Source organism: Semicossyphus pulcher, unplaced genomic scaffold (assembly GCF_022749685.1).
Source record: "Semicossyphus pulcher isolate SPU_LCO1_2020_fin unplaced genomic scaffold, fSemPul1.0.p SCAF_2, whole genome shotgun sequence".
Classification (NCBI taxonomy): Eukaryota; Metazoa; Chordata; class Actinopteri; order Labriformes; family Labridae; genus Semicossyphus; species Semicossyphus pulcher.
In genome coordinates, this window is record NW_027211693.1 from 30,191,181 (window position 1) to 30,217,684 (window position 26,504).

The following is a 26,504-nucleotide window of genomic DNA, read 5'->3' on the forward strand; positions in this document are numbered from 1 at the left end:
ATCACTCGGGGAAAATGGTAAAAGAAATGTATGGATGCATGTCCACTAAGGGCTTCTGTAGCTGCATGTGTGAACGCAAACTTCCACATTTTTCAACCCGTCTTTATGCAGACTTTTTCTTGCCAGCCTCCGAGTAAAATATCCGCAAGAAGTCAGGGTGAACCGACGTGTGAATGCAGCAGGTAATACTCAGGAACATTTACAAGTAAGTGGCAGCAACAAAGTTATATTGTAATACCATTTTAGCTCTGCTTCATTCTTATATCTGCTCATCTTGCTTTTCTTTACTTCTTTTACCCCTCACACCTCTGCACACAGCAGCATGCTGCCTCTTTGTGCTTCTCTCTCCCTGTATGTGTCTGCCGCTTACATTCATCATGAAATGTACGATTGACAGACGGCCAAATTACACAAACTGCAGCAGGTGAACTGCATGTGAAGGAGGCTCATCATTAAAGACGTTGTGTGTCTACACAATCAAACCAATGTGATACTGAAAGACATTGACACCACACAGCTGCTCTGAAGATCTTTAAAACAGATTAAGAAGGTCACTATTAACAGGAGACGTCACACCTCAGCGTGCTCATCTGGAGGTGGAAAAAACACTCCTGATTTCTCAAAAAGAGAGGATAAGACGCTAGCATCTGAAATAAACTCTCACTAGTTCATGTTTTATAATACAGTTGTCTTTACACACAGCACATGATGAAGAAAAATAGAGAGCGAAGGGGCGTGTCAAGGCGTGTGTTGCTGTGCCCCTTTTCCCACAAAATCTTATTATCCATCCCAGATGTCACCCCATAAAAAAGGCAGCCCAGCCCTGCATGTGGACTTACCATGTCCAAATAACTTTCCAATAATATGTATACTACTTGAAACTTCTAGAAAATCTTACACTTATTTTCTTTTACATCTTCAATCCATATCTGTTGTATTAATTCTACTCTCAATACCGCTAACACTGCCTCTGCTGTCTGCTTGTCTCGTCTCTTATTGGCACTGATCACCCTCCATACGTCATGGAGGGTGATCAGTGCCTTTACACTGGAAGTGTCACGCAAAGCACAGAAGGTCATAGACAACACATTAACAAAATTATACTTTATGATTTATTAGTAATTTATTTACAGTTTTAAATGCTTAATCATTTATATCTGCTTGTGTCTGCACCACCTAGTGTTGCTGATTTGGCCTTTACATAGTTGTTCTGAGTGTTTGCTACAGCCCTGAACATTCATTGTCTATTTTTGGAAGGTTTGAATCTTAGAAAATCATTTTCATATCCGACATTTCTACGGTAAAATTGCAAAAAGGTTTTCTGAGAAATGTCAGAATGCATCAAACCTGCATTCTTTTAAATGGCCAGCAAGGGGCGACTACACTTACTGCAAAGATGTCTGACTGCATTGAAGACTACCAGAAGTGAGCCTACTTATCGCTTGATTTATTATCACTAAACATCCTAATGAGTTTATGGTTCAATCATTAATTCCAAGTCTTCTTCAATGCAGCATGATGTTCATTTAGTAAATTGTGTATCCATTTGGAGGAAAAAAACAAGAAAGTAGGGTATTCTTTCAGGGGGTGTCCCCCTTGTGATGGACAAGTTGCACCCATGGCGACCTTAAAAATGTATTTTTCAGTGTACATCTGTGTTAAAAGACACTCTGAGGAAACAGGTGTTCTTTTTCATGTAAATGCTTTTTTTAAATTTGTTATTTGCGAGCCAAAACCACCGTACAAATTTGGCTAGCATAAACTTAGCAATTGCTAACCCCTAATATCATCCAGCTCCGCTTATGCAGCTCAAGACATAAGATGGTGATGGACAAAGAAGTTGCGGCTTCAAAATGATATACCACAAACTAATTAATGTGTGCCCTCTTATAACAGTTTATAAACTCATTTTCATATTCAGCAAACATACACATTGAATCTTAGATGTTTGTTTTATTTAAAACTTGGTAAAAGACAAACGTTCATAACTTACTGATCTACGTGTGGTGGTGTCCATCTGAATAGCACAGCAGATGTGAAGTTACGTGCACAAAATGAACATGACTCGTGTCTATTTCATTTGACAATCGTTTAATTTACACAGAACACAGAGATGGGAATCAGAGGATTAGAGGGACTGGAAAGAGAAAGAAGAGCTTGCACAGGTGCATCCACTGACAGGATCCTGCGACTTCCTGCACAGGATAAGAAATGAGAGTATTATGTTTTATTAGTTCATTCATATATTTGATACTCAAAATGGACCATAGAATACCAGTATTACTTTCTGGCAATAAAGGTGTCAGATCATGAACTAATGATCTACAGATTCTCACATACCGATGTGGTGGGTTATTCCAGGCCATTCCTCACTTTGTACTCCTGTACATCTGTGCTGTGCTGCTTGAAGAGCTGCAGGGGAAACATGGATACCACAAGTAATTTAAATGGTTATATTACAACATTCTGCATACTTAACTACAGCCCATCATATTTTAAAAACTCTTCTAATCTTTACAAATGTAAAAACTAAATTAATCAAATTTGAAAACAGGTAAAACCAAAATGCTTCTTATTTTCACTTGAGGACATCACACCAAATCCCATTCAAAAAACTTCCCTTTTAACACGACTTTGCAAATCAAAGATGCATCTACTGTTTAAGATGATTTAAAGAACTTTATCTGTTTTGATTGAAATTCTGCATCCTTCGTCCTGATCTACCGACCTTCTGAAATTAAACATCAAAATGTGAAATAAGTTTATAAGATAAAATGTGCTGCTCAATGCTGTCCTCTGCTGGGTGACATAATGCAAGACACTTTACTGGGCAGTGGACACAGTGATAAAATTTGCTCAACTGCTGCTATATTATTCAAAACAAGGTGTTGCTGTTACACATGTATGCATTTCTTGAAAGGTTAAGCATGATATATGGGCATGCTTGGAGTATGAACAGCATTTGGGATACGTATATCAGCGATGCACTTAAAGTGGTTAAAAGATAGCCTTGGTTAATTAGCCATGCCACTCTAATAACAAGTGATCATTTGAAATAATTGTTATACAATGAGTATGTCATTTATATTTCCTGTGTGCAATGATGTTGTCATTTACCAGGCCCCAAAGGAAAGCAGATGATCCAAATGCAAGACCCACTCTCAACCAGTTAGGGTTAGCAAGGTCAGGCTTGGAGCTTGTGAATGCAGACCTGGATCCAACTGAAAAATACCAAAAACAATGTCAAAGATGCATAAGGAACCACACAGTTTTTTAAAGATAAATGAGCATTGTATTAGCATTGGTGGTTCTAAAAAGGGTACGTTTTGGTAACATGTATGAAGAGCGACACACTGCAAACTGTGGGGACGACTTGAGACAAGAATACAAACCCAACTTGATTCGACTGGACGTATTCCATTTAAATAATTATTTATTTTATGATATTAGACCTGGTTTAGAGAGGACTCCACGCTCCACTGTATCTTGTTTGGAGAGGCTTTGGAAATAACTGTAGACTTTGTGGTTCTTTGAAGCAGGCCGAATTAAGGAATGGACTCTATTTATATTAAAATGATCAAATCAAGTCATCCTTCAAATACGGGTTTTCCAATAATGAGAGCAGCATTCAACTAGACTGTTCTTTAACGAGTTTTAGCGTGAAGAAACCCCATCCATACCTTAGAGAATGATAACTAATAAAACAAATGACGAGACAAACAGTACAAGGATATGTTATCAATGGGTAAATAATTTGCAAAGAAGAACTTTGTTCAGCAACACTTCCAATAAACCCAGAAATTTAGAGGGAGGAAATCGTCTTTTTGAGTACAAGGCTACAAGAATGCTAAGCTAAGGTCAGGCAACAAAATAAACACGCTGTCTAGAATGCAAACAGCAGGACAAAACACAAGCCTTTCAAAATCACAACCACGAATAAATTACCAATGTGTCGTTATCTTACCTTTGCTGACAAAAACAGCCCTAGATAATAACCGGTTGAAAGTCATTTTAGCTCAAGAAAGCTCCCTTCACTCGATTTGCGCTCCTGCCACTCCGAGCTCGATTAAACTTCCTTGAGAGGGGGCACGGTGGATGATCCCAGCATCATCGCTAAGTCGCTCAGACTCCTGAGGAACTCACACTTGCTGTTATTTAATTACATAAGTAAATACTACTTCTACTACTACTACTACTACTAATAATAATAATAATAATAAAATGTAGATTATAGTTTTAAGCGACTATCTCAATTATCTTTTAAAGCATGATTAAATTCACAGAATCAACTTCTTCTTTGAATATGTTTGGTTTACATTACACCAGAATTAATCATATAATTAATATCATAGCGCACAGCTTGTCAGCAAACATGAACAGATATTAGGGCATTTATGGAGAACATTTTCCCAAAGGTAAATTCTCATTCGAGTTCTCAAATGCTACATTCAAGTGCTCCTCGGATTGTTCCAATTCCCGAGTTGAAAAGTCGCTCTTCTACGCGGTCACGAGGTTTAAAGCGTAATCTGAAACAACACGGACGCTACGAAAAGCGATGTTGTTTTTAATTGCTAAGCCTAATACTATATGACAAATTACAAACAAAAAAATGTGATATGCAATACCCTAACTGATACAAATATTACGACCATAAAGGCAAAATTTACTGTAATTTATCTGCGTGAACTAACGTAATTTCTGTCAACTCTGCAAGGTGGGTACGAACATTTTATCCGATTTTGCCAGTTGTTTCTCGCGTGACTTTATCTACTGAGAAACTCATTGTTCCGATTATTTCGAGACCACGTGAATGCAGGGTCAGTGAGCAGCCTGACCCGGAGGAGAAGCGCAGCGGCCATTTTCCTCGGAAGGGGGCCTCGGCTTCAACACGTGAGAGAGAGGAGCCTAAAGAGACTGAAACAGTCCAGGATCTGTGACTCCGAGAGGATATCATTCATGTGTGAACCGGCAGAGGCATAGGAAGCCAACACAATGCCCACAATCACTCTACCGCCGAAGGAGAATGCTCTCTTCAAGAGAATATTGGTAGGCTAAATGCCTGAGATAACGTTAGCGTGCTCGCTAATGCTAGTTTGTCTAGTAGCCGTCAGTTCTTACAGTCAGAGCAAGTAGCTAGGGAGTTGCTAGGGCTTTAACTAAAAGATTCAGTACACCAAACGCACTGTTATAGGCATGTCTCTGTTATTAAATAGTACATGTAAATAAGGAAACAACATAGTTGGCTGGCAACCAATAATGTGGTGTTTTATTGTAGCCATGGCCTTGCAACACATCTAAAGTATATCAATGACAAAGCTGCTTGACACATGACAGCCATACACAACTTACTGTAGGCGGATAGTTGACTTGGCTGTGTAGTTAATAGTTTCACTTTATAAAGTTATTCGGCTGCATTGTCAATAAAGTTTATAAACATTTGTATTGTATTTGCGCCCTAAATAGTTGTTTTAAGTTTGAGTAATCCAGTTCAGCACGCGCAGCTACATGCCGGGCAGTTGTCAGGCCAGGTCTCATTCAGGAATTTGGCATTTTAACTGATAACATATCCGTGCTTCTTTATTACATGGAATGTACGGAGAAGCGTGCGCCACTTTAATTATTTGAAGCCTCTTTCAAATTCGATCACTACAATCGCTTACTATTTTTTCAAAATAATACTACTGTTAACATGTAATGTGTGCAATAGGAATACTATACATTTATACTACATTTTAGAGGTGGAAATAATCAGAGGCTTATTGTGTTTCTTCTATTCTTATTTTGTTTCTTTAGTTGTTGTTAATAATGTAAAGTGACTTTGAGTACCATGAAAAGCGCTATATAAATAAAATGCATTATTATTATTAATATTAGACGATTCGATATTTTGGCGATACTTATTTTACAATTCGAATTTAGTTCGGTTTGAAACATTTTGCAAGATGCTGAATGTTGCAATAACGAATATTAAGATGTATAAGATATATCCTTTTTAAAGGGTATTCTTATTGCGGCACAACAAGATTTTTAACCACACAAACTGACCAAATCAGTCATTATAACCTTCCCTTTTTGTTGCACACATCTGACATACTGAACCGGTAAAACATTTTTCAACTCAACTGAATGCAAACGTGTGTATAATATCATATCATAAAATGTATTTTCCAAAGTAAATTGTAAGAAAAAAATGCACCCCATCTGTCAAAGAAAATAACTTTTGTATTTTAGAAAGCTAAGGTTATATTTGTAATATTACCATAATAACTATTATAAAAGATTGAGATAAAGTATCAGTGTATCAGTATGATATTGCAGTATTATGCTGCAGTAACCTCCCACCCCTATTCCATATGATAGAAATACTACAGGGTATTAGCTGTCTCTCTCCTCTGTCAATATATTGTAGTTTAAGTTGCCTGGATGTCCACTAGAGGGGGCTCTGAGCTCCTGGTATGTGCTCTGAGTTAGGCACACTCCTCTGCCCGCTTGACTGATTTTATCTCATTTACAGCCCTCCTTCATCAAATTGTATTCATTACATTTATGTAGCTGTTAACGTCTCACGTTACCAAGGAAGAGATGTTGGGTGAATATTATTCTTTGCATGCTCTTTGCTTTTGCAATTATGTCCTTTTTCGTGCAGGTAAACAAGGCTCTCCTAGTTCAGCAGTGAGCGACAGGCTGTTAGCCCCCAGACGCCTGATGTACTTTCTGCTCTGTCTTTTGTTGCAGAGATGTTACGAGCACAAGCAGTACAGAAATGGTTTGAAGTTCTGCAAACAGATCCTGGGCAACCCAAAGTTTGCTGAGCATGGAGGTAAGACTCACAATTCCTTACGCTAAACATGTGGAAAGCAGAGACACACTTTGCGGCACTGATTGGCACAATGTTCCTCCTTTGTTTGTTCAAATTTCACCATCATTTTTTTATCAATATTTATCCAGATATAAGATTTTAAAAGGCTGTCTGTTTGAAGAATATAACATGATAGTGATGGAAGCCTGATGAAACTAGAGGTCAAAAATACGACGAGAGTATAGCTCATTAATATTTACTGAAACGTACTTTGAGGAGTTTAATACTAAAGTTATTTACTTTCAGGAGTCTGTCACACATTTTAAAAGCAGTATTCTTTTATTTTAAAAGAAAAATGATTATCAAAATTAATTAAATCTCCTCTTCTCCAAATCAAACAGACCTGGTGATTTAAACAGGCAAAGACACTGAATAAAGCAGATTCAGGGTATAAATCAGTGTTTGGGCAGGGCGTCAGGGGATGTTAGCTAAACGGCGCTACAATATCTTGAGTTTCATTTACAGTGAGTGTAGTATATTTGTTATTCTACCATAATACCATGAAGTCTCTAGAAAAATGTCACTTCCTTCCAGATACCGATTCAGATACCTAAACATGCAATTCCGCTGTGCACAACTGTGTCCCACTTACCCTGTATGGATGTAATATTTTAGCTAGCATTGTTGCACTGCTCAGCTCAGCTCAGATCCTTTCTATAATGTGAACACACAGATAATGAGTGCTAGAGACATTTCTATTTATTATCTAGTTTGCCAGTCAGTCAGAAATGAAAAAGAACAAAGTAATTAATGTCTATAATCTTCTGTTTTAAGATTTTCTTGACGAATCTCGTGTTTGAAGTGAACATTACAGAAACACAGACTTTTAACTGTAAACTGCTTTATTCAGTGTTTTAACGAGATTTCATCGCTGGCTCAGTTTGTTTGGAGAGGAGGAGACCTCTGTGGATAATTCTGCTCCGGGTAAAAAAACGTGTAAAATGATAAACACTTGAAGAATTCTGACCCAAAAATTGCAGCTCAGCTTCCAGCCCCTACTGATATCCTGTGTTTCCAATAGAGAACTTCACTTAAGCAGCAGTACAGCTCTGCTTAATTACAGATAATATAAAACAGTTCAATCTTAAAGATTAAGTTAAATTATATATCTTTTCTAGAGATGTCCCAATGCCACTTTTTCTCCCTGATTCTGGTTATGATGCCTGCAATTGTGTAACAGCCAATAATGAGCACCAATATGAGACCACCTTTAGCTATGATTACGGCACGCATTAACCGTGGCATCGTTTTGATAAGCTTATGCAATGTGACAACATTTATTTCTGTCCAGAGTTGCATACATTTTTCGCCAAGATCTTGTACTGATGATGGGAGAGCCTGGCCGCTGCGTAAAGTCTTCTCCAGCACATCCCAAAGATGCTAAATGAGGTTAAGGTCTGGACTCTGGTCCAGGTGGCCAATCCATTTGTGAAAATGATGCCTCATGCTTCCTGAACCACTCACACAATTACGTGCCCATTTTTTGGACACATGGCGTTGCTGGACGTCGACCTGACCAACTGAAGCAACCCCAGATCATAACCCTGCCCCAAAGGCTTGTCCGGTAGGCACTAGGCATGATGGGTGCTTCACTTCATCCACCTCCCCCTTACCCTCATGCGCCCATCACTCTGGAACAGGGTAAATCTGGACTCATCAGACCACATGACCTTTTTCCATGGCTCCCGAGTCCAATCTTTATGCTCCCTAGCAAATTGAAGCCTTTTCTTCTGATTAGCCTCACTGATGATGAGTGGTTTTCTTCAGGCTACACACCCTTTGGACAGTTCTTAACTCTGTTTTAGTAGTTACAGCATCTCCTTTGTTGTTTCCTTTGCTTGATGCAGGCCAACAATTTCACCCTTCTGAAACAGAGTCACATCTTTTCCACGACCACAGGATATGTCTTTCAACATGGTTGTTTAAGAAATGAGAAGCTACTCACTGCATCAGTCAGGGTTAAATAACCAGCTGAAACATCGGCAGTAATTTTCCAATGGAAGGTGCTTACCTATTTGCTTAGTTAAATCCAGGTGGTGACTTTTCTTTTGGCCAGGACATATTATCTTTTACACCTGTAGACCTGTAAGTGCTTCCCCTTGAAACTGAGGGCTTGCATGCTGTATACTTTATTTTACTGGTGGGACTTACTAGTGTCAAATATTGCAAACATTTAGCTAACTCTGACTAAATTCACTTTCTCTGCTAGCGCTGCACTGTTGTTGTTCGCTCGTGTAAACAGATACATTGCATGAAATCAGTTTTCATAATGACAGCCATGATGAATCCATCACAGTGTTTTTGGGGAAGGATTACTATTCTTCTCTTTCAAGGCTGTTAAATCACTAAACTAAATTATTAAACCATAGCATCGAACGGTTCACAGACTGGTGCACTCCCTGATACCAGTCCTGCATTTTGGGCGGTATAAAGGGCATTTCATATGCTGGAATCAGTATAGGAACTAGGGTTGTTGCAATACCAGAATTTTAAACTAAAAACAACCGACATCAATACCTGGGCATTAAATAAGAGGCAGCCTTGTTTGCCTATGTTTTAAATCACCAACATGCACACAATGCTGGAGACAAGGTCAACACACACAACACATGATGTGAAGATTTCTCTGTTTCCCTTCCTTGTTTTTGACGATGCTCTCTCTCTTCACTTCCTGTCCATGTCACTCACCCATTGCTCTATATATTTTTTAGCTCGTAGCAGCTTTGGGTTGAAAATCTGACCGTAGATCTGTTTTTATTTAAACCTTCTGTCCCAGGTGACACTATCAAACGTAACATTAGTCGAGATTGTGTGGTTTTACAAAATGTGGAACAACTCAAAATTTGAATATTTCTATTAATAATATAACAATGCCATCTCTAGTTTGTTGCTCGTCTCGTGTCCCTGAATGTCTCATGCCTCTCCTCCCACCTCCAGAGACGCTCGCCATGAAGGGTTTAACCCTCAACTGTCTGGGCAAGAAGGAGGACGCCTACGAGCTGGTGAGACGAGGCCTACGCAATGACCTCAAGAGCCACGTCTGTATCCTTCCAGCGGCCCCTCAGGGCATCCCGAGTTAATCCCACACACGACTTTGACGTTCAAGCTCAGATTAACACCACAGCTGCTGAGATCAGATCCCTAGTGTAACTCTTTAAACACTGTTAGAAAAAAGCTAGTTCACTGAAGAGGTCTTCTTGCTGTTTAGACAATTTCTCAGGACTTTGATTGACATCTGCCTGGCTCCGCCCACAACAGTGCATGTGACAATCGGTGTGCTGCAGCTTTATGTGTTTGAGTCGCCTGAGTCGGAATCAGAGGAGGAAGCAGACACTTCCGAAAATGCTTATTTAAACTGGTCACTAAATGGTGAATACAAAATGATTGCATATCGTGTTAGCATTTAGCAGTTAGCATACACATGCAACGTCAGCTGTGACGCCCCCATCGATTAGTTGCTCCTTAAATTTGTTCATAGAATTAAGTACGTTAATTACGAGCTGCACCAACTTCAGGAAAGTTCACAGACACTTGTGACGACATATGCATACCATTATTTACATGTACACATGTATTACATAGTTATTAGTCTAATGTGTAGTCGGGTTTCCAGTGGCTGTAAATTCATCCTGTGTTTTAAGTTGATAAGCACACGTGCACGCCTGGTTCAGTTGTGTTTGCTTCCTGAACTGGCTCTCAGGCTGGCATGTGTACGGCCTGCTGCAGCGCTCGGACAAAAAGTACGACGAGGCCATCAAGTGTTACCGCAACGCTCTGAAGTGGGATAAGGACAACCTGCAGATCCTCAGAGACCTGTCCCTGCTGCAGATCCAGATGAGAGACCTGGAGGGATACAGGGTGAGGGTCCTCGTCATTAATAAGTTAATTTATCTCCCAGCTAAGATGGTATTCACAACATCCATGTGTGCTGTGATGCTCTTCTCCTCCTCCAGGAGACCCGGTACCAGCTGCTGCAGCTGCGTCCGGCCCAGCGAGCCTCTTGGATCGGGTACGCCGTAGCCTATCACCTGCTGGAGGACTTTGAGATGGCTGCCAAGATTGTCGAGGAGTTCCGCAAAACGCAACAAGTAGGTAAAAATAAATGAGGTAAAAGTGGACCACTGTGTGAGGATTACTTTAAGAGCAAATTTAAGATCCACAAATATAAAACTAGAGAGTGATACACTTGGTTTTAACACTAATATTGAAGAGTTTAAATGATTAATAGGTTGGACGTCTCTCCCTCTCTGTGTTTCTCTGCGTGTGAGATTATTAGAGGAGCTTTTTAAACAGTAGACTGAACAGGTACATCAGAAGCAGAGCGAGGGGAGATTCTCATCCAGTTAACTTTCTCTTCTGTGTGTGTTTGTGCAGACATCTCCAGACAAAGTGGACTACGAGTACAGCGAGCTGCTGCTGTATCAGAACCAGGTTCTGAGGGAGGCCGGCCTGCACAAGGAGGCCCTCGATCACCTCAACGACTACGAGAAGCAGATCTGCGACAAACTGGCTGTGGAGGAAACGAGAGGTGGGTGGAAGATGTCGTGTGAGACAGGAGCATGAAAAAAACAAAAGATATCAACAACTAGTGCTGTCAAAATTGTCCAAAAATGACGTTCGACTATTCCTTCCTAAAAAACACAAAGGTTCAAACTGCCATCTATTTATGCGCAGTATGTCCACAAGAGGGCATACCGATACAACGAGAGACAAACTTACATGCAAAGACATATGCATTTAAACATAAACAAAAGACCAACACAGGCTTCCTACACCTTCCAAATACACAAATAAAATAATGAGGTTACAGTAGAACGGACATTCAGCGCTCCGAGCGAGCTGTGCTGTGATAGGTATATTAAATATGTCTGTTAAAAAAAATCAACATGTCTGTCTCAGTGTTTCCCACAGGATTTTGTGATACTATCAGAGGTGGACTCTGAACCCTCCAGGGGGATCGGGGGGGCATGCTCCCCAGGAAGAAAAATGTGTACATTTTAAAGTGAAATCCGGTGCACTTTGAGACCAAAATGAAGAGGCTAGAAATGTGAACAAATTGGTTGTATAGATGTGAATGGTGATGACATAGCAAACGAGACTTACTTACTTACTACTAATTATAATAAGAATGATCAATGATCACTTCTGCAGTAACGTTATCTGTCGTACATTGATACTGATTTAATCGTGTTTGGACTCGGGCTGCACGACATTGGAAAAAAGTGACTTTCTTTATAAAAGTAGACTTGTGGGCTGCAGATGCGCTACGTATACGTTTAGTCATCTACCGTTTCCAAGAATGCTCAAACGTATGTTTAATCGGCGTGATCAGCCCGGTTACTTTTGGAGACGAAATCTCCCTGTATTCAGCTTCCTGACGGCACACACAACCTGACACTGTGTGTGTGCTGCTGGTGTAGCCGTTAAAGTAAACACTCCGCGGCACATCTGCTCTGTCACCAGCCTGTTTCTGTAGCCACAGTGTTCACGAGCACCGAGACGAGGTGCCGCTGACAGTACGCACTCCAAAGCCGCCACGCGTAACTAAATGCCTGCCTATTAACGTATGAAGTGACGTGTGCGTTCGAAGAGAAGTTCACGAGAACATGCGAGCGCTCAATATTAATTTTGATTATCTAATATCTGTTTTTTATGACAATTCGGTTATATATTCGAATTTAGAATACTCATTGACAGCCCTATCAACAACCATACATGACGGCACATAATATTCAGGAAACATGAAACTAAATCATCAGCAGTGCATCATAAGAGCATCAGGTGATAACCTGAAAAGAATATTCAGTGCTGGACTCTGCAGCACAGCGGTCAGTTCACTCAATCAATCAATCAAACTTTATTTATATAGCACTTTTCATACATTAAAAATGCAACACAAAGTGCTTCACAAAGAATAAAAAAAAAAACATGCAACAGAAATGCAACACGTTATAAAAACCCGTCCCCTCCCCCCAAACACACACGCAGACCCACGCACACACGCAGACCCACGCACACGCACACGCACACGCACACACACACACGCACACACACACACACACACACGCACACACACACACACACACACAGTAAATGTCCACGTAATAACATGGCAGGGCACCGAGGAACCATGAGAGGAAAAAGAACCACCTATGGGGAGCTCATCCACACTGAGAGGGATCACAGCCTACGGCCACAGGGAGCGACGCCACCACAGAGACCCCCTGACCTGGACAGACCTGGGTGGACTCCACGCATGGTGCAGAGCCTCCCAGTCCTCCAGGCCCGAGGGGTCTCCAGGATGACGCCCCGGCGGGCAGACCAGACACACCTCCCAGTGTGGAGGCCCCCCATGAGGAAGCACTGGAGCTAAAAACTAAAAAACTCAGCTAAAAGACAATAGAATAAAAGGACCTAAAAGCTAACAGACAATAGGATAGGATAAAAACAGGCCTGACTTAAAAGGGTAAAAGAAGTCAGTTAAAGGCCAAACTAAAAAGGTGTGTCTTGAGCCTCCTTTTAAAAACATCAACAGTCTCTGCAGTCCTGATGCCCTCTGTCAGGCTATTCCAAAGCTGCGGCCCATAATGGCTGAATGCAGCCTCCCCGTGGGTTTTAGTTCTAACTTTTGGAATGATTAAAAGGCCGGTGCCAGAGGACCTCAGGATCCGCGAGGGTTGATATGATAAAAGCGGGTCAGATAAATAAGATGGTCCAAGACCGTTAAGACACTTAAAAACTAATAAAACTGTGTACTCTGGTGAAGAGCTGCACCAATGTGATGTCAGACGGACACGTCTTGTAGATTAATGATGGAGGAAGAGAAACTGGTTTTCGATTTGCATCAAGCAACAAAAAACAGCAGGATGGCGTGTTTCAGGTCATTTGATTGACAGCCACACGTCCTACGATGTGACTGCTGCTCATGCGCACATTGCAGTAGAAAGATCGTATTGCCACTGTTACAAAAACAACAAACAGCAGTTTAGCAGCTCAGTGGCACAGACAAAACAAGCTGATAATTAAGAACAGTTGTGAATAACATTAAATATGTAATTAAGTGCTTGTGCTATGATTGCAGCTGGTTGGAAGGGGTTTGCAGTAGCGATATATCCTGCAGCCTAAATACAAACATCATGCTCGGTTTGTCTTGCCCATAGAAAAGCATGTTAATGTGCTAACTGCTAATGTGTTTGTGTGCAGGAGAGCTGCTGCTGAACCTGGAGAGGCCTGAGGAGGCGTGTGAGGTCTACAGGAGACTCCAGGAGAGGAACCCTGAGAACTGGGCCTACTACCAAGGCCTGGAAAAGGCCTTAACTCCAGGTGAACACCATCCTCAGACCCACTGAAAGATGAAGACTGTACTCATGAATCTTGTCACGTGCTTGTGGTTCCTGCTTTTTCTTATCTATTGGAACTTATTTGGAAATACTCCTACTGTTTTACACCTCAGCTAAAATTGTGGCCTGTTAAAGTCTGTGGTTTCTTAGTGTCTGATTGTCCTATAAATCATACAGGTCCTTTTGATCAAACACTGAGAATCATGCAGTGTATCTTTAATGAGGGAGAGGTCTATTCACTCATAAACCAAAGACCATTCTGTTGTGCATGAAGACATGAAGCAAGGATATAATTTCAGCGTTAAATCAGACTTCCGTCTCTTTCAGTATTTCAGCCTTTCTTGGCACATCTCAAAAAAAGTTGTTCCAATCTGTGAACTTCAGTCACTTTTTGTTCGCTTCTTTCTTCAGTCTTGATTTCATGTACTTTGAAAGACCCCTTTCCTGTCGTAAAGACCAATCTATCCCTGAAATCAATTCTCTCTTAGTATTACCTTTTATAAGATCGTTCCATCCATCCATTTTCTACCACTTATCCGGGGGCCGGGTCGTGCTGGCAGCAGGCTAAGCAAGTGACCCGGGCGTCCCTCTCCCCAGGAATGTTTTCCAGCTCCTCCTGGGGGATCCCAAGGTGTTCCCAGGCCAGGTGGGATATATAATCCCTCCAGTGAGCTCTGGGTCTGCCCCGGGGTCTCCTCCCTGTTGGACGTGCCCGGAAAACCTCCAAAGGGAGGCTCCTAGCAGGCGTATAAGAATTATTAAATATCCTAATCTGACTCTTTTCTCTTCTGTACTTCTGACATTTCTGTCAAATTAATGTCTCAGTTGAAGATATCTAAGGCATCTTGCTTCTCTAAGTTGTGTTCCTTTGACTTGCTGGAGGGTATTTAAAACTTTTAACCGAAGATATAATACAATATGAGGTGATTCCTATCTGTCACATGTGTCTACATTCAGTCTACATTCTTATTCAGCTGGTATGAATTCTGTGCCGATGCACCCAGCTTAATATTCTTGCGTTTATTTCAAATTTCGTGTCTTTAAATTCTTCATGTGTACAGGAAGTTAATCATAATATTTTGATTGGAGAGTATTCTGAACACCATGTGTCTGTGTTTATCCAGGAAGTATGGAGGAGCGTCAGAAGATTTACGAGGACTCCTGGGTGAAGTTCCCTAAAGGCCTGGTTCCCCGAAGACTGCCTCTTAATTTCCTCACAGGTAAACACAGTACAGCCTGCAGCACCGCCACACACTCAGGGTATACTGCATCTCCTGGTCTTCATCGATGATGCCTGGGAGATTTAAAAATGCTGGTTGTGATAGTTAGTGCTTCCTTTTGCCTCTTTCCACCAATACAAAGTGGGGCGATAATCGTATAAACCCTCCTCTCTTCCCAGTGATTGAGCTTGACAGGCCGCTGAGTTCAGAGAGCATATTTTTTCAGGCATTAGCCGTTATGAAAACTTTTTGTACTGGACATGTAACACAGAAGACAATACTTGGGGTTATATAAAAAACTGCAGCACATGTAGCCTGTGAGTTGCATTACAACTGATTGACTATAAACATGTTGAATAATTTGTTTAATAGTTATTTCTTTAAGAAAAAGACTTTCATATTGGTAAATTCACATTAAAAAAGTCTATTTTCATGCCAGCTCAAAACATCTTTATTGGTATTATGGGTACATAGAGAGATAGAGACATTATCGGTAATTTTAATTAGTCTCAAAAATCCTTTATTTATAGCTCTGTGATTAAATACTCTACTCCTGGTCAAACGCCAAGAAAAAGGGCAACAGTTGAAAAAAACAAAGCAGAGTGCACTGGACTATGAAAAGACGGGTGGGTGGTATACCGGTTTCAATACCGTCACCGGTGTCACGTTCTGCCACATTACCGGGATAAACGCACGTTTTAATTTTCATACACGCACGACGATGATGACCCATGTAACACTCTTAGTACCCCTGCAGCATGTAAAAGCTTTCATGATCAAGTGATTGAGAACTTTTAGATTTAACCCGATGAAAACTGACGTCCTGGGAGGCCCTGAAAAACATCACATAAAGCAAAAATACCAGTGTGGGCAAAATCTGATAAAAAGCTTTTTAAGCTTTTGAAAATACGCTGCTGAGCTAACTTTTTGTTAGCTTACGTCATGAGGTAGAGTCAGCTCTGAGGTCCAATAAAATGTTAAAGAATTCTGAAAAAGTATTGCTGATGTGCTTCAAAACATACAGCTCTGTGAGAAATTAGAGACCACTGCAAGAAATGTGTTTTTCTCTGGTTCTTCTATTTATAAGTTTGTGTTTGTGTAAGATGAAATTTGTTTTATTGTAAACATTTTCTCCTTACTTCCAAATCAAATATTCTCACTGAGGTCTTTGATTTGCAGAAATGACGACTGGTTAAGAAAACCAAAAGATGTTTTTCAGAGCTCAAATAATGCAAAGAAAACAATTTCACATTCATGTCTAACTCAGGAAGAGTTCACAGATCATTGTTTGGTGGAATAACCTGGTTTATAATCACAGCGTTCATGCATCTCTGCCTGCTCTCCACTGGTCTGTCACTGTGCCGCTGGGTGACGTTAGGCCGCTCTTGGAGCAGCTCGGCTTTGTTCGATGGCTTGTGACCGTCCATCTTCCTCTTGATCACATTCAGGAGGTTTTAATGGGCTGGCCATGAAATGAAGAGAGAGATGCTGATTTAAGGAACATTTGGAATGTTTTTTCCGGAGCTGTATGTTCAGTCTATTGTTCACTCTTCACTAGTTTTAGCAGTCAGTACTTGTCTGCTGCCAAGTTGGACCGCCTTGTGCTTTAAATACGACACGCAATTGCAGTGGTTTCGTTCTGATAAGCTCATACAATGTCGCAACATTAATTTATGTCCAGAGTTGCATTAATTTTTCAAGAGGCCGCTGCCTAAAGTCTTTTTCAGCACATCCCAAAGACGCTCACTGGGGTTAAGGTCTGGACTCTGTGGTGGCCAATCCATGTGTGAAAATGATGTCTCATGATCCCTGAACCAGTCTTTCACAATCTGAGCCCCATGAATCGTGGCATTGTCATCTTGGAAGATGCCCGTGCCATCATAATAATAATAATAATAATTGCTGAACCTCGACCGGACCAACTGAAGAAACCCCAGATCATAACCCTGCCCCCAAAAGCGTGTACGGCAGGCACTAGGCATGATGGGTGCGTCACTTTATCCGCCTCACTTCAAAGATGATCCCAAAGATGCTAAATGAGGTTAAGGTCTGGACTCTGGTCCAGGTGGCCAATCCATTTGTGAAAATGATGCCTCATGCTTCCTGAACCACTCACACAATTACGTGCCCATTTTTTGGACACATGGTGTTGCTGGACGTCGACCTGACCAACTGAAGCAACCCCAGATCATAACCCTGCCCCAAAGGCTTGTCCGGTAGGCACTAGGCATGATGGGTGCGTCACTTCATCCACCTCCCCCTTACACTCATGCGCCCATCACTCTGGAACAGGGTAAATCTGGACTCATCAGACCACATGACCTTTTTCCATGGCTCCAGAGTCCAATCTTTATGCTCCCTAGCAAATTGAAGCCTTTTCTTCTGATTAGCCTCACTGATGATGAGTGGTTTTCTTCAGGCTACACACCCTTTGGACAGTTCTTAACTCTGTTTTAGTAGTTACAGCATCTCCTTTGTTGTTTCCTTTGCTTGATGCAGGCCAACAATTTCACCCTTCTGAAACAGAGTCACATCTTTTCCCTGACCACAGGATATGTCTTTCAACATGGTTGTTTAAGAAATGAGAAGCTACTCACTGCATCAGTCAGGGTTAAATAATTTGTTGCCAGCTGAAACATATTAATCACTGCAGTAATTTTCCCATGGAAGACTCTTACCTATTTGCTTAGTTAAATCCAGGCAGTGTATGTACACACTTAGCTTACACGCTCTTAGTGCGGAGAGGTTTCTTTCAGCTTAGGTTACAGATATCAGCTTGTGATGCACGTAACAAAGTTACAGCTCACAGTTTGTTTTAGATTTAAACATACAACTGAAGAAAACTGAAAATGAGCAGATGAGCAGGATTTTATGAGAACTTCTGGAAGCAGGGAGCTCACAGTGATGGGACGTTTTAGAGCGAAGCATTCTGGATCTTATGTTGTTGTCACTTTGCGCTACGTGGCAGTACAAACCTCACTTTGCTGTACCTTTACTGTGTGTTGTGCTGGCCAGGGGAGAAGTTTCGTGAATGTCTGGACAGCTACCTGAGGATGAACTTCAGTAAAGGCTGCCCGCCTGTCTTCACCACCCTCAAATCCCTCTACACCGACAAAGAGAAGGTAAAGGGGGGGGCACATTTAAAGTCTAACTGTCATGTCTGAATGTTTTTTTTCTGGGCTACACAATGTTGGGTCAGTGCATGGACTGGCGTACGTGCTGTATTTTAGGCTGTGTTGGAGGCTTTCAGAATCAGGTGTTTGTGTTGGAACATTTCTAGCTTCCACATTGAAAGTATTAAAGTACAGCCATTTAACTTGTTCTCTCCTTACGCAGGTTACGATCATCGAAGAACTAGTAGTCGGCTTCGAAAGGTGTCTAAAAAGCTGTCGAATGTTTAGTGAAAATGGTGAGTGTTGCTTTGTCTTAAACTCGCTTCTTGGTCAGTTTATTTTTTGTATTTATTTCTGGCTGCACACCGTCTAAATCACATCTAAAGGCAGAGGTTTCATTTAAAATGTGTGTACAGATGATGGGAAGGAGGAGCCCCCCACCACCCTGTTGTGGGTGCAGTATTTCCTGGCGCAGCACTTTGACTTCATAGACCAGCCCAGCCTCGCTCTGGAGTACATCAACACGGCCATCGACAGCACGCCCACGCTCATCGAGCTCTTCCTCATCAAGGCCAAGATCTACAAGGTTTAGTCTAAACCCCACAGAGCGTTCCCCTTTACATGATGTCAGTACAGTTGATGAGGCGTCTGCTGAGTGTTCACCCTCCTCTTCTTCTTCTTCTCTGCTTCCTGCAGCACGCGGGAAACATAAAGGAAGCAGCGCGGTGGATGGACGAGGCTCAGGCCCTGGACACAGCCGACCGCTTCATCAACTCTAAGTGTGCCAAGTACATGCTGAAGGCTGGCCTCATCAAAGAAGCAGAGGAGATGTGCTCCAAATTCACACGGGTAAGAGACACAAGCTGTCCAATAGGCCCCTTTGCTTAGGAAGGTTCCTAACTGACTGCTGAATGGTCAGCCATAAGAGCGGTTGAATTCAGTAAATGATGAAGGAGCTTCATTGCTTCCTTTATTATCTCCTTGAGCAGAGGAAACACTGGACCATCCTTTACAAACAGAGTGGAGAAAGTAATGTCCCACAGCTAAGTGACAGCAGTACATTTATATGCCATCATTACAGGATGAAACGGTTCAGTCATCCACTTAAACTTAGGATTTATGTGAATATGCTGTATGTGAAATGAGAGGTGGGTGAGCAAACGCATATTCTCCATGCCACAACTCCTTCCCTTTCACTTCCTGTTTCTCAGACTCGTGTAAGACTTTTGTGTCTTCATCAGATTAAGGCCATGTCCACACGTACACGGGTATTTTTCAAAACGTAGCTTTTTCTCTGTGTTTTGGCCTTTCGTCCACACAAACGCCGTTTCAGGTCAGTGAAAACTGATCTTTTGTAAAACTCCGGCCAGGGTGAAGACTTTTAGAAACTCTGTTTCCGCCAAGACGTGTAGATGGGGTAATGGCGTTTTTGGCTCGCGACGTCAGGCTGTGCGCCGTTATCTCCTTTGTGAGGCGTCACTAATGAGACATTCCTTGCAAAATGAAGGACGTGACAAAAACAGTGATGCTTAACAGGACTTTTTACATGTTTACACATATATGTACGGTTACTTGTCTACTACGTTGAGGAAAAAAGGCGTCGGGATAGATTTTTTCAGATATTTGATTGGCAGCGATTCTTCTTCTTCTTCTTCTTTGCATGACCGGATTGTATCGCCACCTCTTGGTGTGGCGATCTCCTGACAGCGTTTCTGTCGTGTTTTTGCGTTTTCGTTTGGACAGGGATTTTTTATAACCGTGCTTGTGTGGACGGGGTTTTTTTTTTTTGGAAACGAAGGCGGCAAAAACTCAGTTTTCAATAACACCCGTGTACATGTAGGCATGGCCTAAGACGAGCATCATGTTTCTAGAAGTAAAGACAGAAGTTCTTGAAGTTTTTTGACTTCTTTTTCTTTTTCTGTGAGATTTGGAATAAAAAAAGTTCTCTAAGCATGAGGACAGACAACCTTGTGTTTTTAAAACATGACTCCAGCGCAGCTCGCTGGATACAGCTTGTGTTTAACTACACAATCTGATTGTGTGTGTGCGTGTGTTGTTTGTTTTCAGGAGGGGACGTCTGCAGTAGAGAACCTGAACGAGATGCAGTGCATGTGGTTCCAGACGGAGTGTGCCTTGGCCTACAGAGACATGAACAAGCTTGGAGAAGCCCTAAAAAAGTGCCACGAGATCGAGAGGGTGAGCTTCTACAACTGTCCAGCCCCTCCCTCATCCCCACCTACCCAGCACTCCCCCCCTTTAGACTGGCGATCATGACTGCATGTCCGTGACGAAGCTTAAACTAAATACCTCTCTCTGCATTTTACTGGTATATTGGTTGCACAGGTATATAGGACGCAGCCCACTTTTTAGGTGAAAAAAAAGTATTGAAGTGCGTCTTATACACCAAGTTTACAGTAATTATCATTCATTGACTTGCACAACATTTAAACTTATGTTGTACAGATTTAAGAAATATGAAGCATTTGAAGATATTCAAAGTTAGGGGTTTAATTTTTCAGACAGTCGCACACTGATGTTTAAAGAAGTCCTTGTTGTTACATGTTGTTTGTTTATCTACGTTAAAAAGAGTCAGTTAACTATGATACACTTTTAGCACCAGCGGCTTAACGCCGATTCCTCTCTCCTCCTCTCCGTCAGCATTTTGTGGAGATCACTGACGACCAGTTCGACTTCCACACATACTGCATGCGGAAGATGACGTTGCGCTCCTACGTGGACCTGCTGAAGCTGGAGGACGTCCTGCGGCAGCATCCGTTCTACTACAAAGCTGCTCGAACGGCCATCCAGATCTACCTGACGCTGCACGACAAACCTCTTACTGACGACAGCAAGGAGAGCCAGGCAGACACCGGTCAGTCTGCGTGTGTGTGTGTGTGTGTGTGTGTGTGTGTGTGTGTGTTTTGGCTCTCAAATGATTTTATAAACTAAAAAAAATGTTTTATGAAAGTCTTAGTTTTTTTTAGAGTGGTTACTGGTCAAGGTGATTAAATGTTGTGATGTTTATAACACTTTCCCAGTTAGACTCCCTTCTCTCTCACTTACAGACCTAAAAACAACCTGATGCTCTGTTATTTCTCATCATTTTAATTGTTTGATAATGAGACATTTATCAAAAAAAAATTAGCCTTTATTAGATAGATCAGATGAAGTGAGACAGACGAGTAGGAGGGGAGTACAGAGTAGGGGAATACATCCCTGTTTCTGACTCATTGTAGATACAGGCTGATGCGTATCCAGAGCAATGACTATATATAGATGGACAAAGCGTCTCCATCTGCTCCCATTGTACGAAATTGATGCCAAAATAGCCCCTGTGATAGGCGCTGCCATCTTGCGATGGTGACGTCATACAGAGCAAGGACAGCACACCGGCGTGTTTAACAGCAGAACAGCTTCTCTGTGTTGGTCTGAGGTTAACGTTCACAGGTATGGAAACTTCAATGACTGTAGTGATTGTTTTAGTTACATTTCTACTCGCGGATCGTCCTCCGCTCTGCTCACCCGGAACTGATTGGCTGCAGGAGCCGAATTTGTCAACAGAGCTGTCAATCATCATTTTGACAGCATCAAATAACTAATTAAAAATAAACTTGTCAGAAAAATGAACACTTGGACGTAAATCAGCATGATAATAACTAACTATAATGACAGAAACCATGTTTGAGAAAAAATGTGTTTGACGTGTATTTTGATTTTATAGTTTGACTCATGTCCCATCTGTTAACATGGAGGAGGCGGGCTTTATGAGCTATACTGCAGCCAGTCAGCAGGGGGCACCGAAATGTTTTGGCTTCACTTTAAGGGAGCTGTCATGTCGTCCATCTTTTTATACAGTCTATGATCCAGAGCATTTAGTATGGTGAACAGATGTCTTCTTTTGTGCGATATACTGTATATTGTGGCCTAAAAATATGAAGGTAGTTATACCAGATATATGCATATATGTTATTCATGTACATATCATTTTGGTTCTTGAAGTCCATATGTGTATACAGTGTTAACCAGCAGTGAGAAGAAGTGACTACACTCACTCAAAGCCTTCTCGCATGACTGAAAGCAAACCTCAATCATCGCCTTGTTATATATCGTTGCAGCGCTTTGTTTAAATATCTTACATAATATATTTAATAAAACTATTTGTTTAAGAAAGCAGCCTTCTGCAGCCTCAGTAGTGCACATCCACAAGCAAAAGATCAATGTTCATTCCAGCTCAAACATTCACTATTTTGGCCGCCATATCTGTAATCAGTGAATCAATCCCCTCTAATCATTCAGGCTGTTATACTGCTCCCCTTTTGCTCTCTGTAGAGAACCTGACAGACAAGGAGCTGAAGAAACTGCGCAACAAGCAGAGACGAGCCCAGAAGAAGGCGCAGCTGGAGGAGGAGAAGAAGAACGCAGAGAAGGAGAAACAGCTGAAGAACCAGAAGAAGAAGAAGGAGGATGATGACGAGGAGATAGGAGGGCCAAAGGAGGAGCTAATACCAGACAAACTGGCCAAGGTGGGCTCAAAATTTACTGTTTCTGTCAGCACAACAGGAGCTTTCTGAATCTGATTGGCAGAACTGTTACAGTGTCATAACTGTTAACCTCTTATACCAGCCGGAGAATCCTCTGGAGGAAGCGGTGAAGTTCCTGATCCCTCTGAAGAACCTGGTGCGCAACCAGATCGAGACTCACCTCCTGGCCTTTGAGATCTACTTCAGGAAAGGTCAGAGTGACACCGCCGGGCTGAATTACACCACGTTTCACACACACTTCACATTCAGTGGTCCTGACTGTTGATCTTCATTCCTCCAGAGAAATACCTGCTGATGCTGCAGTCGATAAAGAGGGCTGTCGCCATAGAGCCGTCCCACCCCTGGCTGCACCAGTGTCTTGTGCGCTTCTTCAAAGGAGGTGATTGAACCCACACTGAACTGGTGTTTCAAAGTGACATGAAGGGCAGCTGTTGTACATTTAACTCGAGCTCAGTTTTTTAAAGCTTTATACGTGTCTTTTTGGTGTGTGTGTATGTGTGTTTACAGTGAGTGAAAGCACGGACTTGGCGGAGGCGGTGAGGACCGTGTTGAAGCAGGAGATCTCCAGACTGTTCGGGGAGAGTAACCCTCAGAGCTTCAACAAGAACTACCTGAGCCAACACTCCAACTCCATCCCACACCGGCTGGCTGGTACGTTGCACACACAAACACACACGCACACACACACACACACACATGCGCACACACACACACACACACACACACACACACACACACACACACACACACACACACACACACACAAAAGAGATATCTATCTTGATTTTAAAAAGCCCAGCTTCACTCAGAACTGTGTTTTGCGCATTGTTGCTGCAGGGGCTCCCCCCTAAAAGTCAACATTTGGAATCAGTAGTCAAGAAGATTCAGAGTTGACTCCAATTATGTAGTTAAAATTGTGCTCTCTTACAGCTGTGTCAGAGCCACCCTAGACTGTATTTGTCAGGTCATATATGAGGTGTACAATAATTCTACAACATTGATTCCAACTGTAGTAAAATTAGCTCTAGCCTGCAGACAAAGCACAAAAGGAGGAACCACTACATCCTCCCCTATCCCAAAGTCCCACTTGACGCAGTCCACAGTGCCAACACCTGGTGGAGCAAGAGGCATTCATGTGCACCTGTTCATCAGAGAACCATCCTCAACCAGGAAGTGACCTCATAAAAAACAATGATTAGTAATCAAAGCAAACAATACTTGAATAAAAATTAGCTAAATGAAGCACATGTATAATTTGCCTAAAATGGATCCTAGTTTTTGCTGATAAGTACATACATAACACAGAGAGAGGCTGCATGGTGGGGTAGTGGTTAGCGCTGTCGCCTCACAGCTAGAAGGTTCCTGGCTAAAATCCCGGTTAAGACGTAGTGGGCCTTTCTGTGTGGAGTGTGCATGTTCTCCCCGTGCATGCGTGGGTTCCCTCCAGGTACTCTGGCTTCCTCCCACAGTCCAAACACATGCTCGTTAGGTTCATTGGTGACTCTAAATTGCCCGTAGGTGTGAATGTGAGCGTGAGAGCCTGTCTGTCTCTATGTGTCAGAACTGTGATTGACAGGCGACCTGTCCAGGTGTAACCCCCCACCCCCACCCCCAAGCGACACGTACAGATGGATAACACATACAGATCATCTATTAATTTATTGATAGCAGATGGCGATTTTATGCCGATAAACACTGGCGGTGCATCCTCAACTGCAAAATCTTCCCCTGCTGCCGCCATATCTGTACGCTTCGATTCAGCTTGAGGCCTAAGAGACGTAATGACGCCAAACTAGAGAAGTCAAAGACAGATGGGCTTTCTGCTGTTTAAAAAGGGTATTTTAACCATTCCTTCTGTGTACCAGTATTCTGTCTCTCAAGGTACCTTTACATTAGTTTACTAGTTGTGTTGTTGCTGTTTGTTTTTATGTTGCATCAAGTTGAAGTGAGTTGATTCTTTCGCACTAATGCACGAGGCAAACTTCCCTTCAGGGCCAATAGATATATATATAGTATATATCATATCTTATCTTTTCACCTGACTGGTGAGGGAGCGAGTGATGCTCCCTCACGAGCTGCATGTCTGAAAGGAGCCGTTGTTCTGAGTGTCTCTCTGGTGTCTGCAGCTGCTAAGATGATGTTCTACCTGGAGCCTTCCTCTGATAAGATGGCCTGTGAGATCGCTACAGCGCTGGACGAGTCACTGTCCGGAAAAAGCATCCAGGTGTGTGATGCTTTACAGACAACTTTTGCGCCAGCTGTCACACTCTCTGCTTTACAACTGACGTGTGTGTGTGTGTGTGTGTGTGCGTACGTGTGTCCCCTGCAGATCTGTACTGATGTGCTGGAGGCGCTGCGTGACGGGCAGCTGGGCGAGGGCCAGCAGAAGGCGGCCGAGGTTTACCGAGCCGCCTGCCAAAAGGTCTTCCCCTACAGCCTGGCCTTCATGCCCCCCGGTTACCATGACAACAGCACCACAATCAGTGCCAACGGCGACCTGTCGGCAGGAGAGCACGACGACATGGCAAACGAAATATGAGCCCTGACGAGAGGAGGAGGAAGAGGAGGAGGGGGTGCGAACACGCAGACAGACGCCTTAGTCCGCCAACACACCCAAACCCCCCAATTGTCCTTCTCTTCTTCCTCCTCCTCCCCTCTCCAGTCTCCGGGCTACGGCTGTTGTGAGTCGCCCTCCCCCCCACATTGCACTGATCTGGCTGGACTGAGCGCCACAGGAGGGACAGGAAAGGGAGCTGGCACAGGCAGGAAGACGAACTTTTTTAAACCATAAAAAAGGCCCTGTCCACAGATGTTCTGTACCTGAAAACAAAACCAGATAAATACAGTATGAGGAGACAAAGAGGATTCTGGGAAAAGTGGACATTTGCTGGCTAAGATGGCTTCTGTAAACACAGCCTAGGTTTTCTATAACTCCTGTGTTTTCACGCCATGTCCTTCTTGAAGGTGCATCTGCTTCTCACGTTTTTAAAAGTAATTTATATATTACAAACTGACAAATGGATTAATAAAAACAATGTTTGCTAAACCAAACTGTAACATTGTGATGGTGGTGATGTGGGGGGGAGGGGTTGTTGAAATGGTTCACACTTATCCTTTTGGCCCCTGCCTGCACCTGGGGGCCATGAAAACCACTCGCTTCAGTCGCTTGCGCGTTCCCGTCAACTTGCTCCTCTCTATCAGCCGCAGAGGAGCTCTGAATAAAACCAGGTGAGTTAAACAGGTTTCCTGAAGGGTTTGTTGCACGTGATTTCATGTAGAGCGAGTTAGATTAAATCAAATGTTACAGTGCTCAGCGTGCAAAAAAAGACACATCTTCAGATTCTGTCTACATGTTGGAACAACTCATAGGGTCGGGGCCAGCTGGGTCCACAGCCTCCACCTGTCCAAGGTGTGGTCCTGATCCAGTAAGG

At 42.4% G+C, this 26,504-nt stretch overlaps 2 protein-coding genes across 2 annotated transcripts; one reads left to right on the forward strand and one right to left on the reverse strand.

Moving 5' to 3' along the window:
* Positions 1–2,070: 2,070 nt before the first annotated feature.
* On the reverse strand, positions 2,071–4,066 carry ndufc1 (NADH:ubiquinone oxidoreductase subunit C1). The gene is made up of 4 exons (XM_069670490.1): positions 3,965–4,066; positions 3,118–3,221; positions 2,341–2,412; positions 2,071–2,195 (listed from the first exon to the last, which is right to left on the reverse strand). The coding sequence occupies exons 1-3, from the start codon at positions 4,008–4,010 to the stop codon at positions 2,353–2,355; spliced, it is 210 nt and encodes a 69-aa protein (XP_069526591.1). The 5' UTR covers positions 4,011–4,066; the 3' UTR covers positions 2,071–2,195; positions 2,341–2,352.
* Positions 4,067–4,862: 796 nt separating this feature from the next.
* Positions 4,863–26,112, forward strand: naa15a (N-alpha-acetyltransferase 15, NatA auxiliary subunit a). Its single transcript, XM_069669600.1, has 20 exons — positions 4,863–5,046; positions 6,736–6,820; positions 9,797–9,901; positions 10,560–10,717; positions 10,813–10,947; positions 11,234–11,387; positions 14,063–14,182; positions 15,324–15,419; positions 18,435–18,541; positions 18,756–18,828; positions 18,949–19,118; positions 19,229–19,381; positions 20,600–20,728; positions 21,191–21,404; positions 22,862–23,055; positions 23,156–23,264; positions 23,354–23,452; positions 23,581–23,724; positions 25,200–25,297; positions 25,403–26,112. Exons 1-20 carry the CDS (start codon positions 4,993–4,995, stop codon positions 25,610–25,612), a joined length of 2,607 nt encoding a protein of 868 aa, XP_069525701.1. The 5' UTR covers positions 4,863–4,992; the 3' UTR covers positions 25,613–26,112.
* The last annotated feature ends 392 nt before the right edge of the window (positions 26,113–26,504 follow it).

Bases quoted from the DNA above. Each gene is read 5' to 3' on its own strand.
- naa15a (XM_069669600.1), top strand. From the start codon at position 4,993: ATGCCCACAATCACTCTACCGCCGAAGGAGAATGCTCTCTTCAAGAGA. The intron at 19,119-19,228 runs GTTTAGTCTAAA...TGCTTCCTGCAG, and splicing joins TCAAGGCCAAGATCTACAAG to CACGCGGGAAACATAAAGGA. The intron at 19,382-20,599 runs GTAAGAGACACA...GTTTGTTTTCAG, and splicing joins TGTGCTCCAAATTCACACGG to GAGGGGACGTCTGCAGTAGA.
- ndufc1 (XM_069670490.1), bottom strand. From the start codon at position 4,010: ATGACTTTCAACCGGTTATTATCTAGGGCTGTTTTTGTCAGCAAAG. The intron at 3,222-3,964 runs GTAAGATAACGA...GGTATTTTTCAG, and splicing joins GGCTGTTTTTGTCAGCAAAG to TTGGATCCAGGTCTGCATTC. The intron at 2,413-3,117 runs GTAAATGACAAC...TTTCCCCTGCAG, and splicing joins CTGCTTTCCTTTGGGGCCTG to CTCTTCAAGCAGCACAGCAC.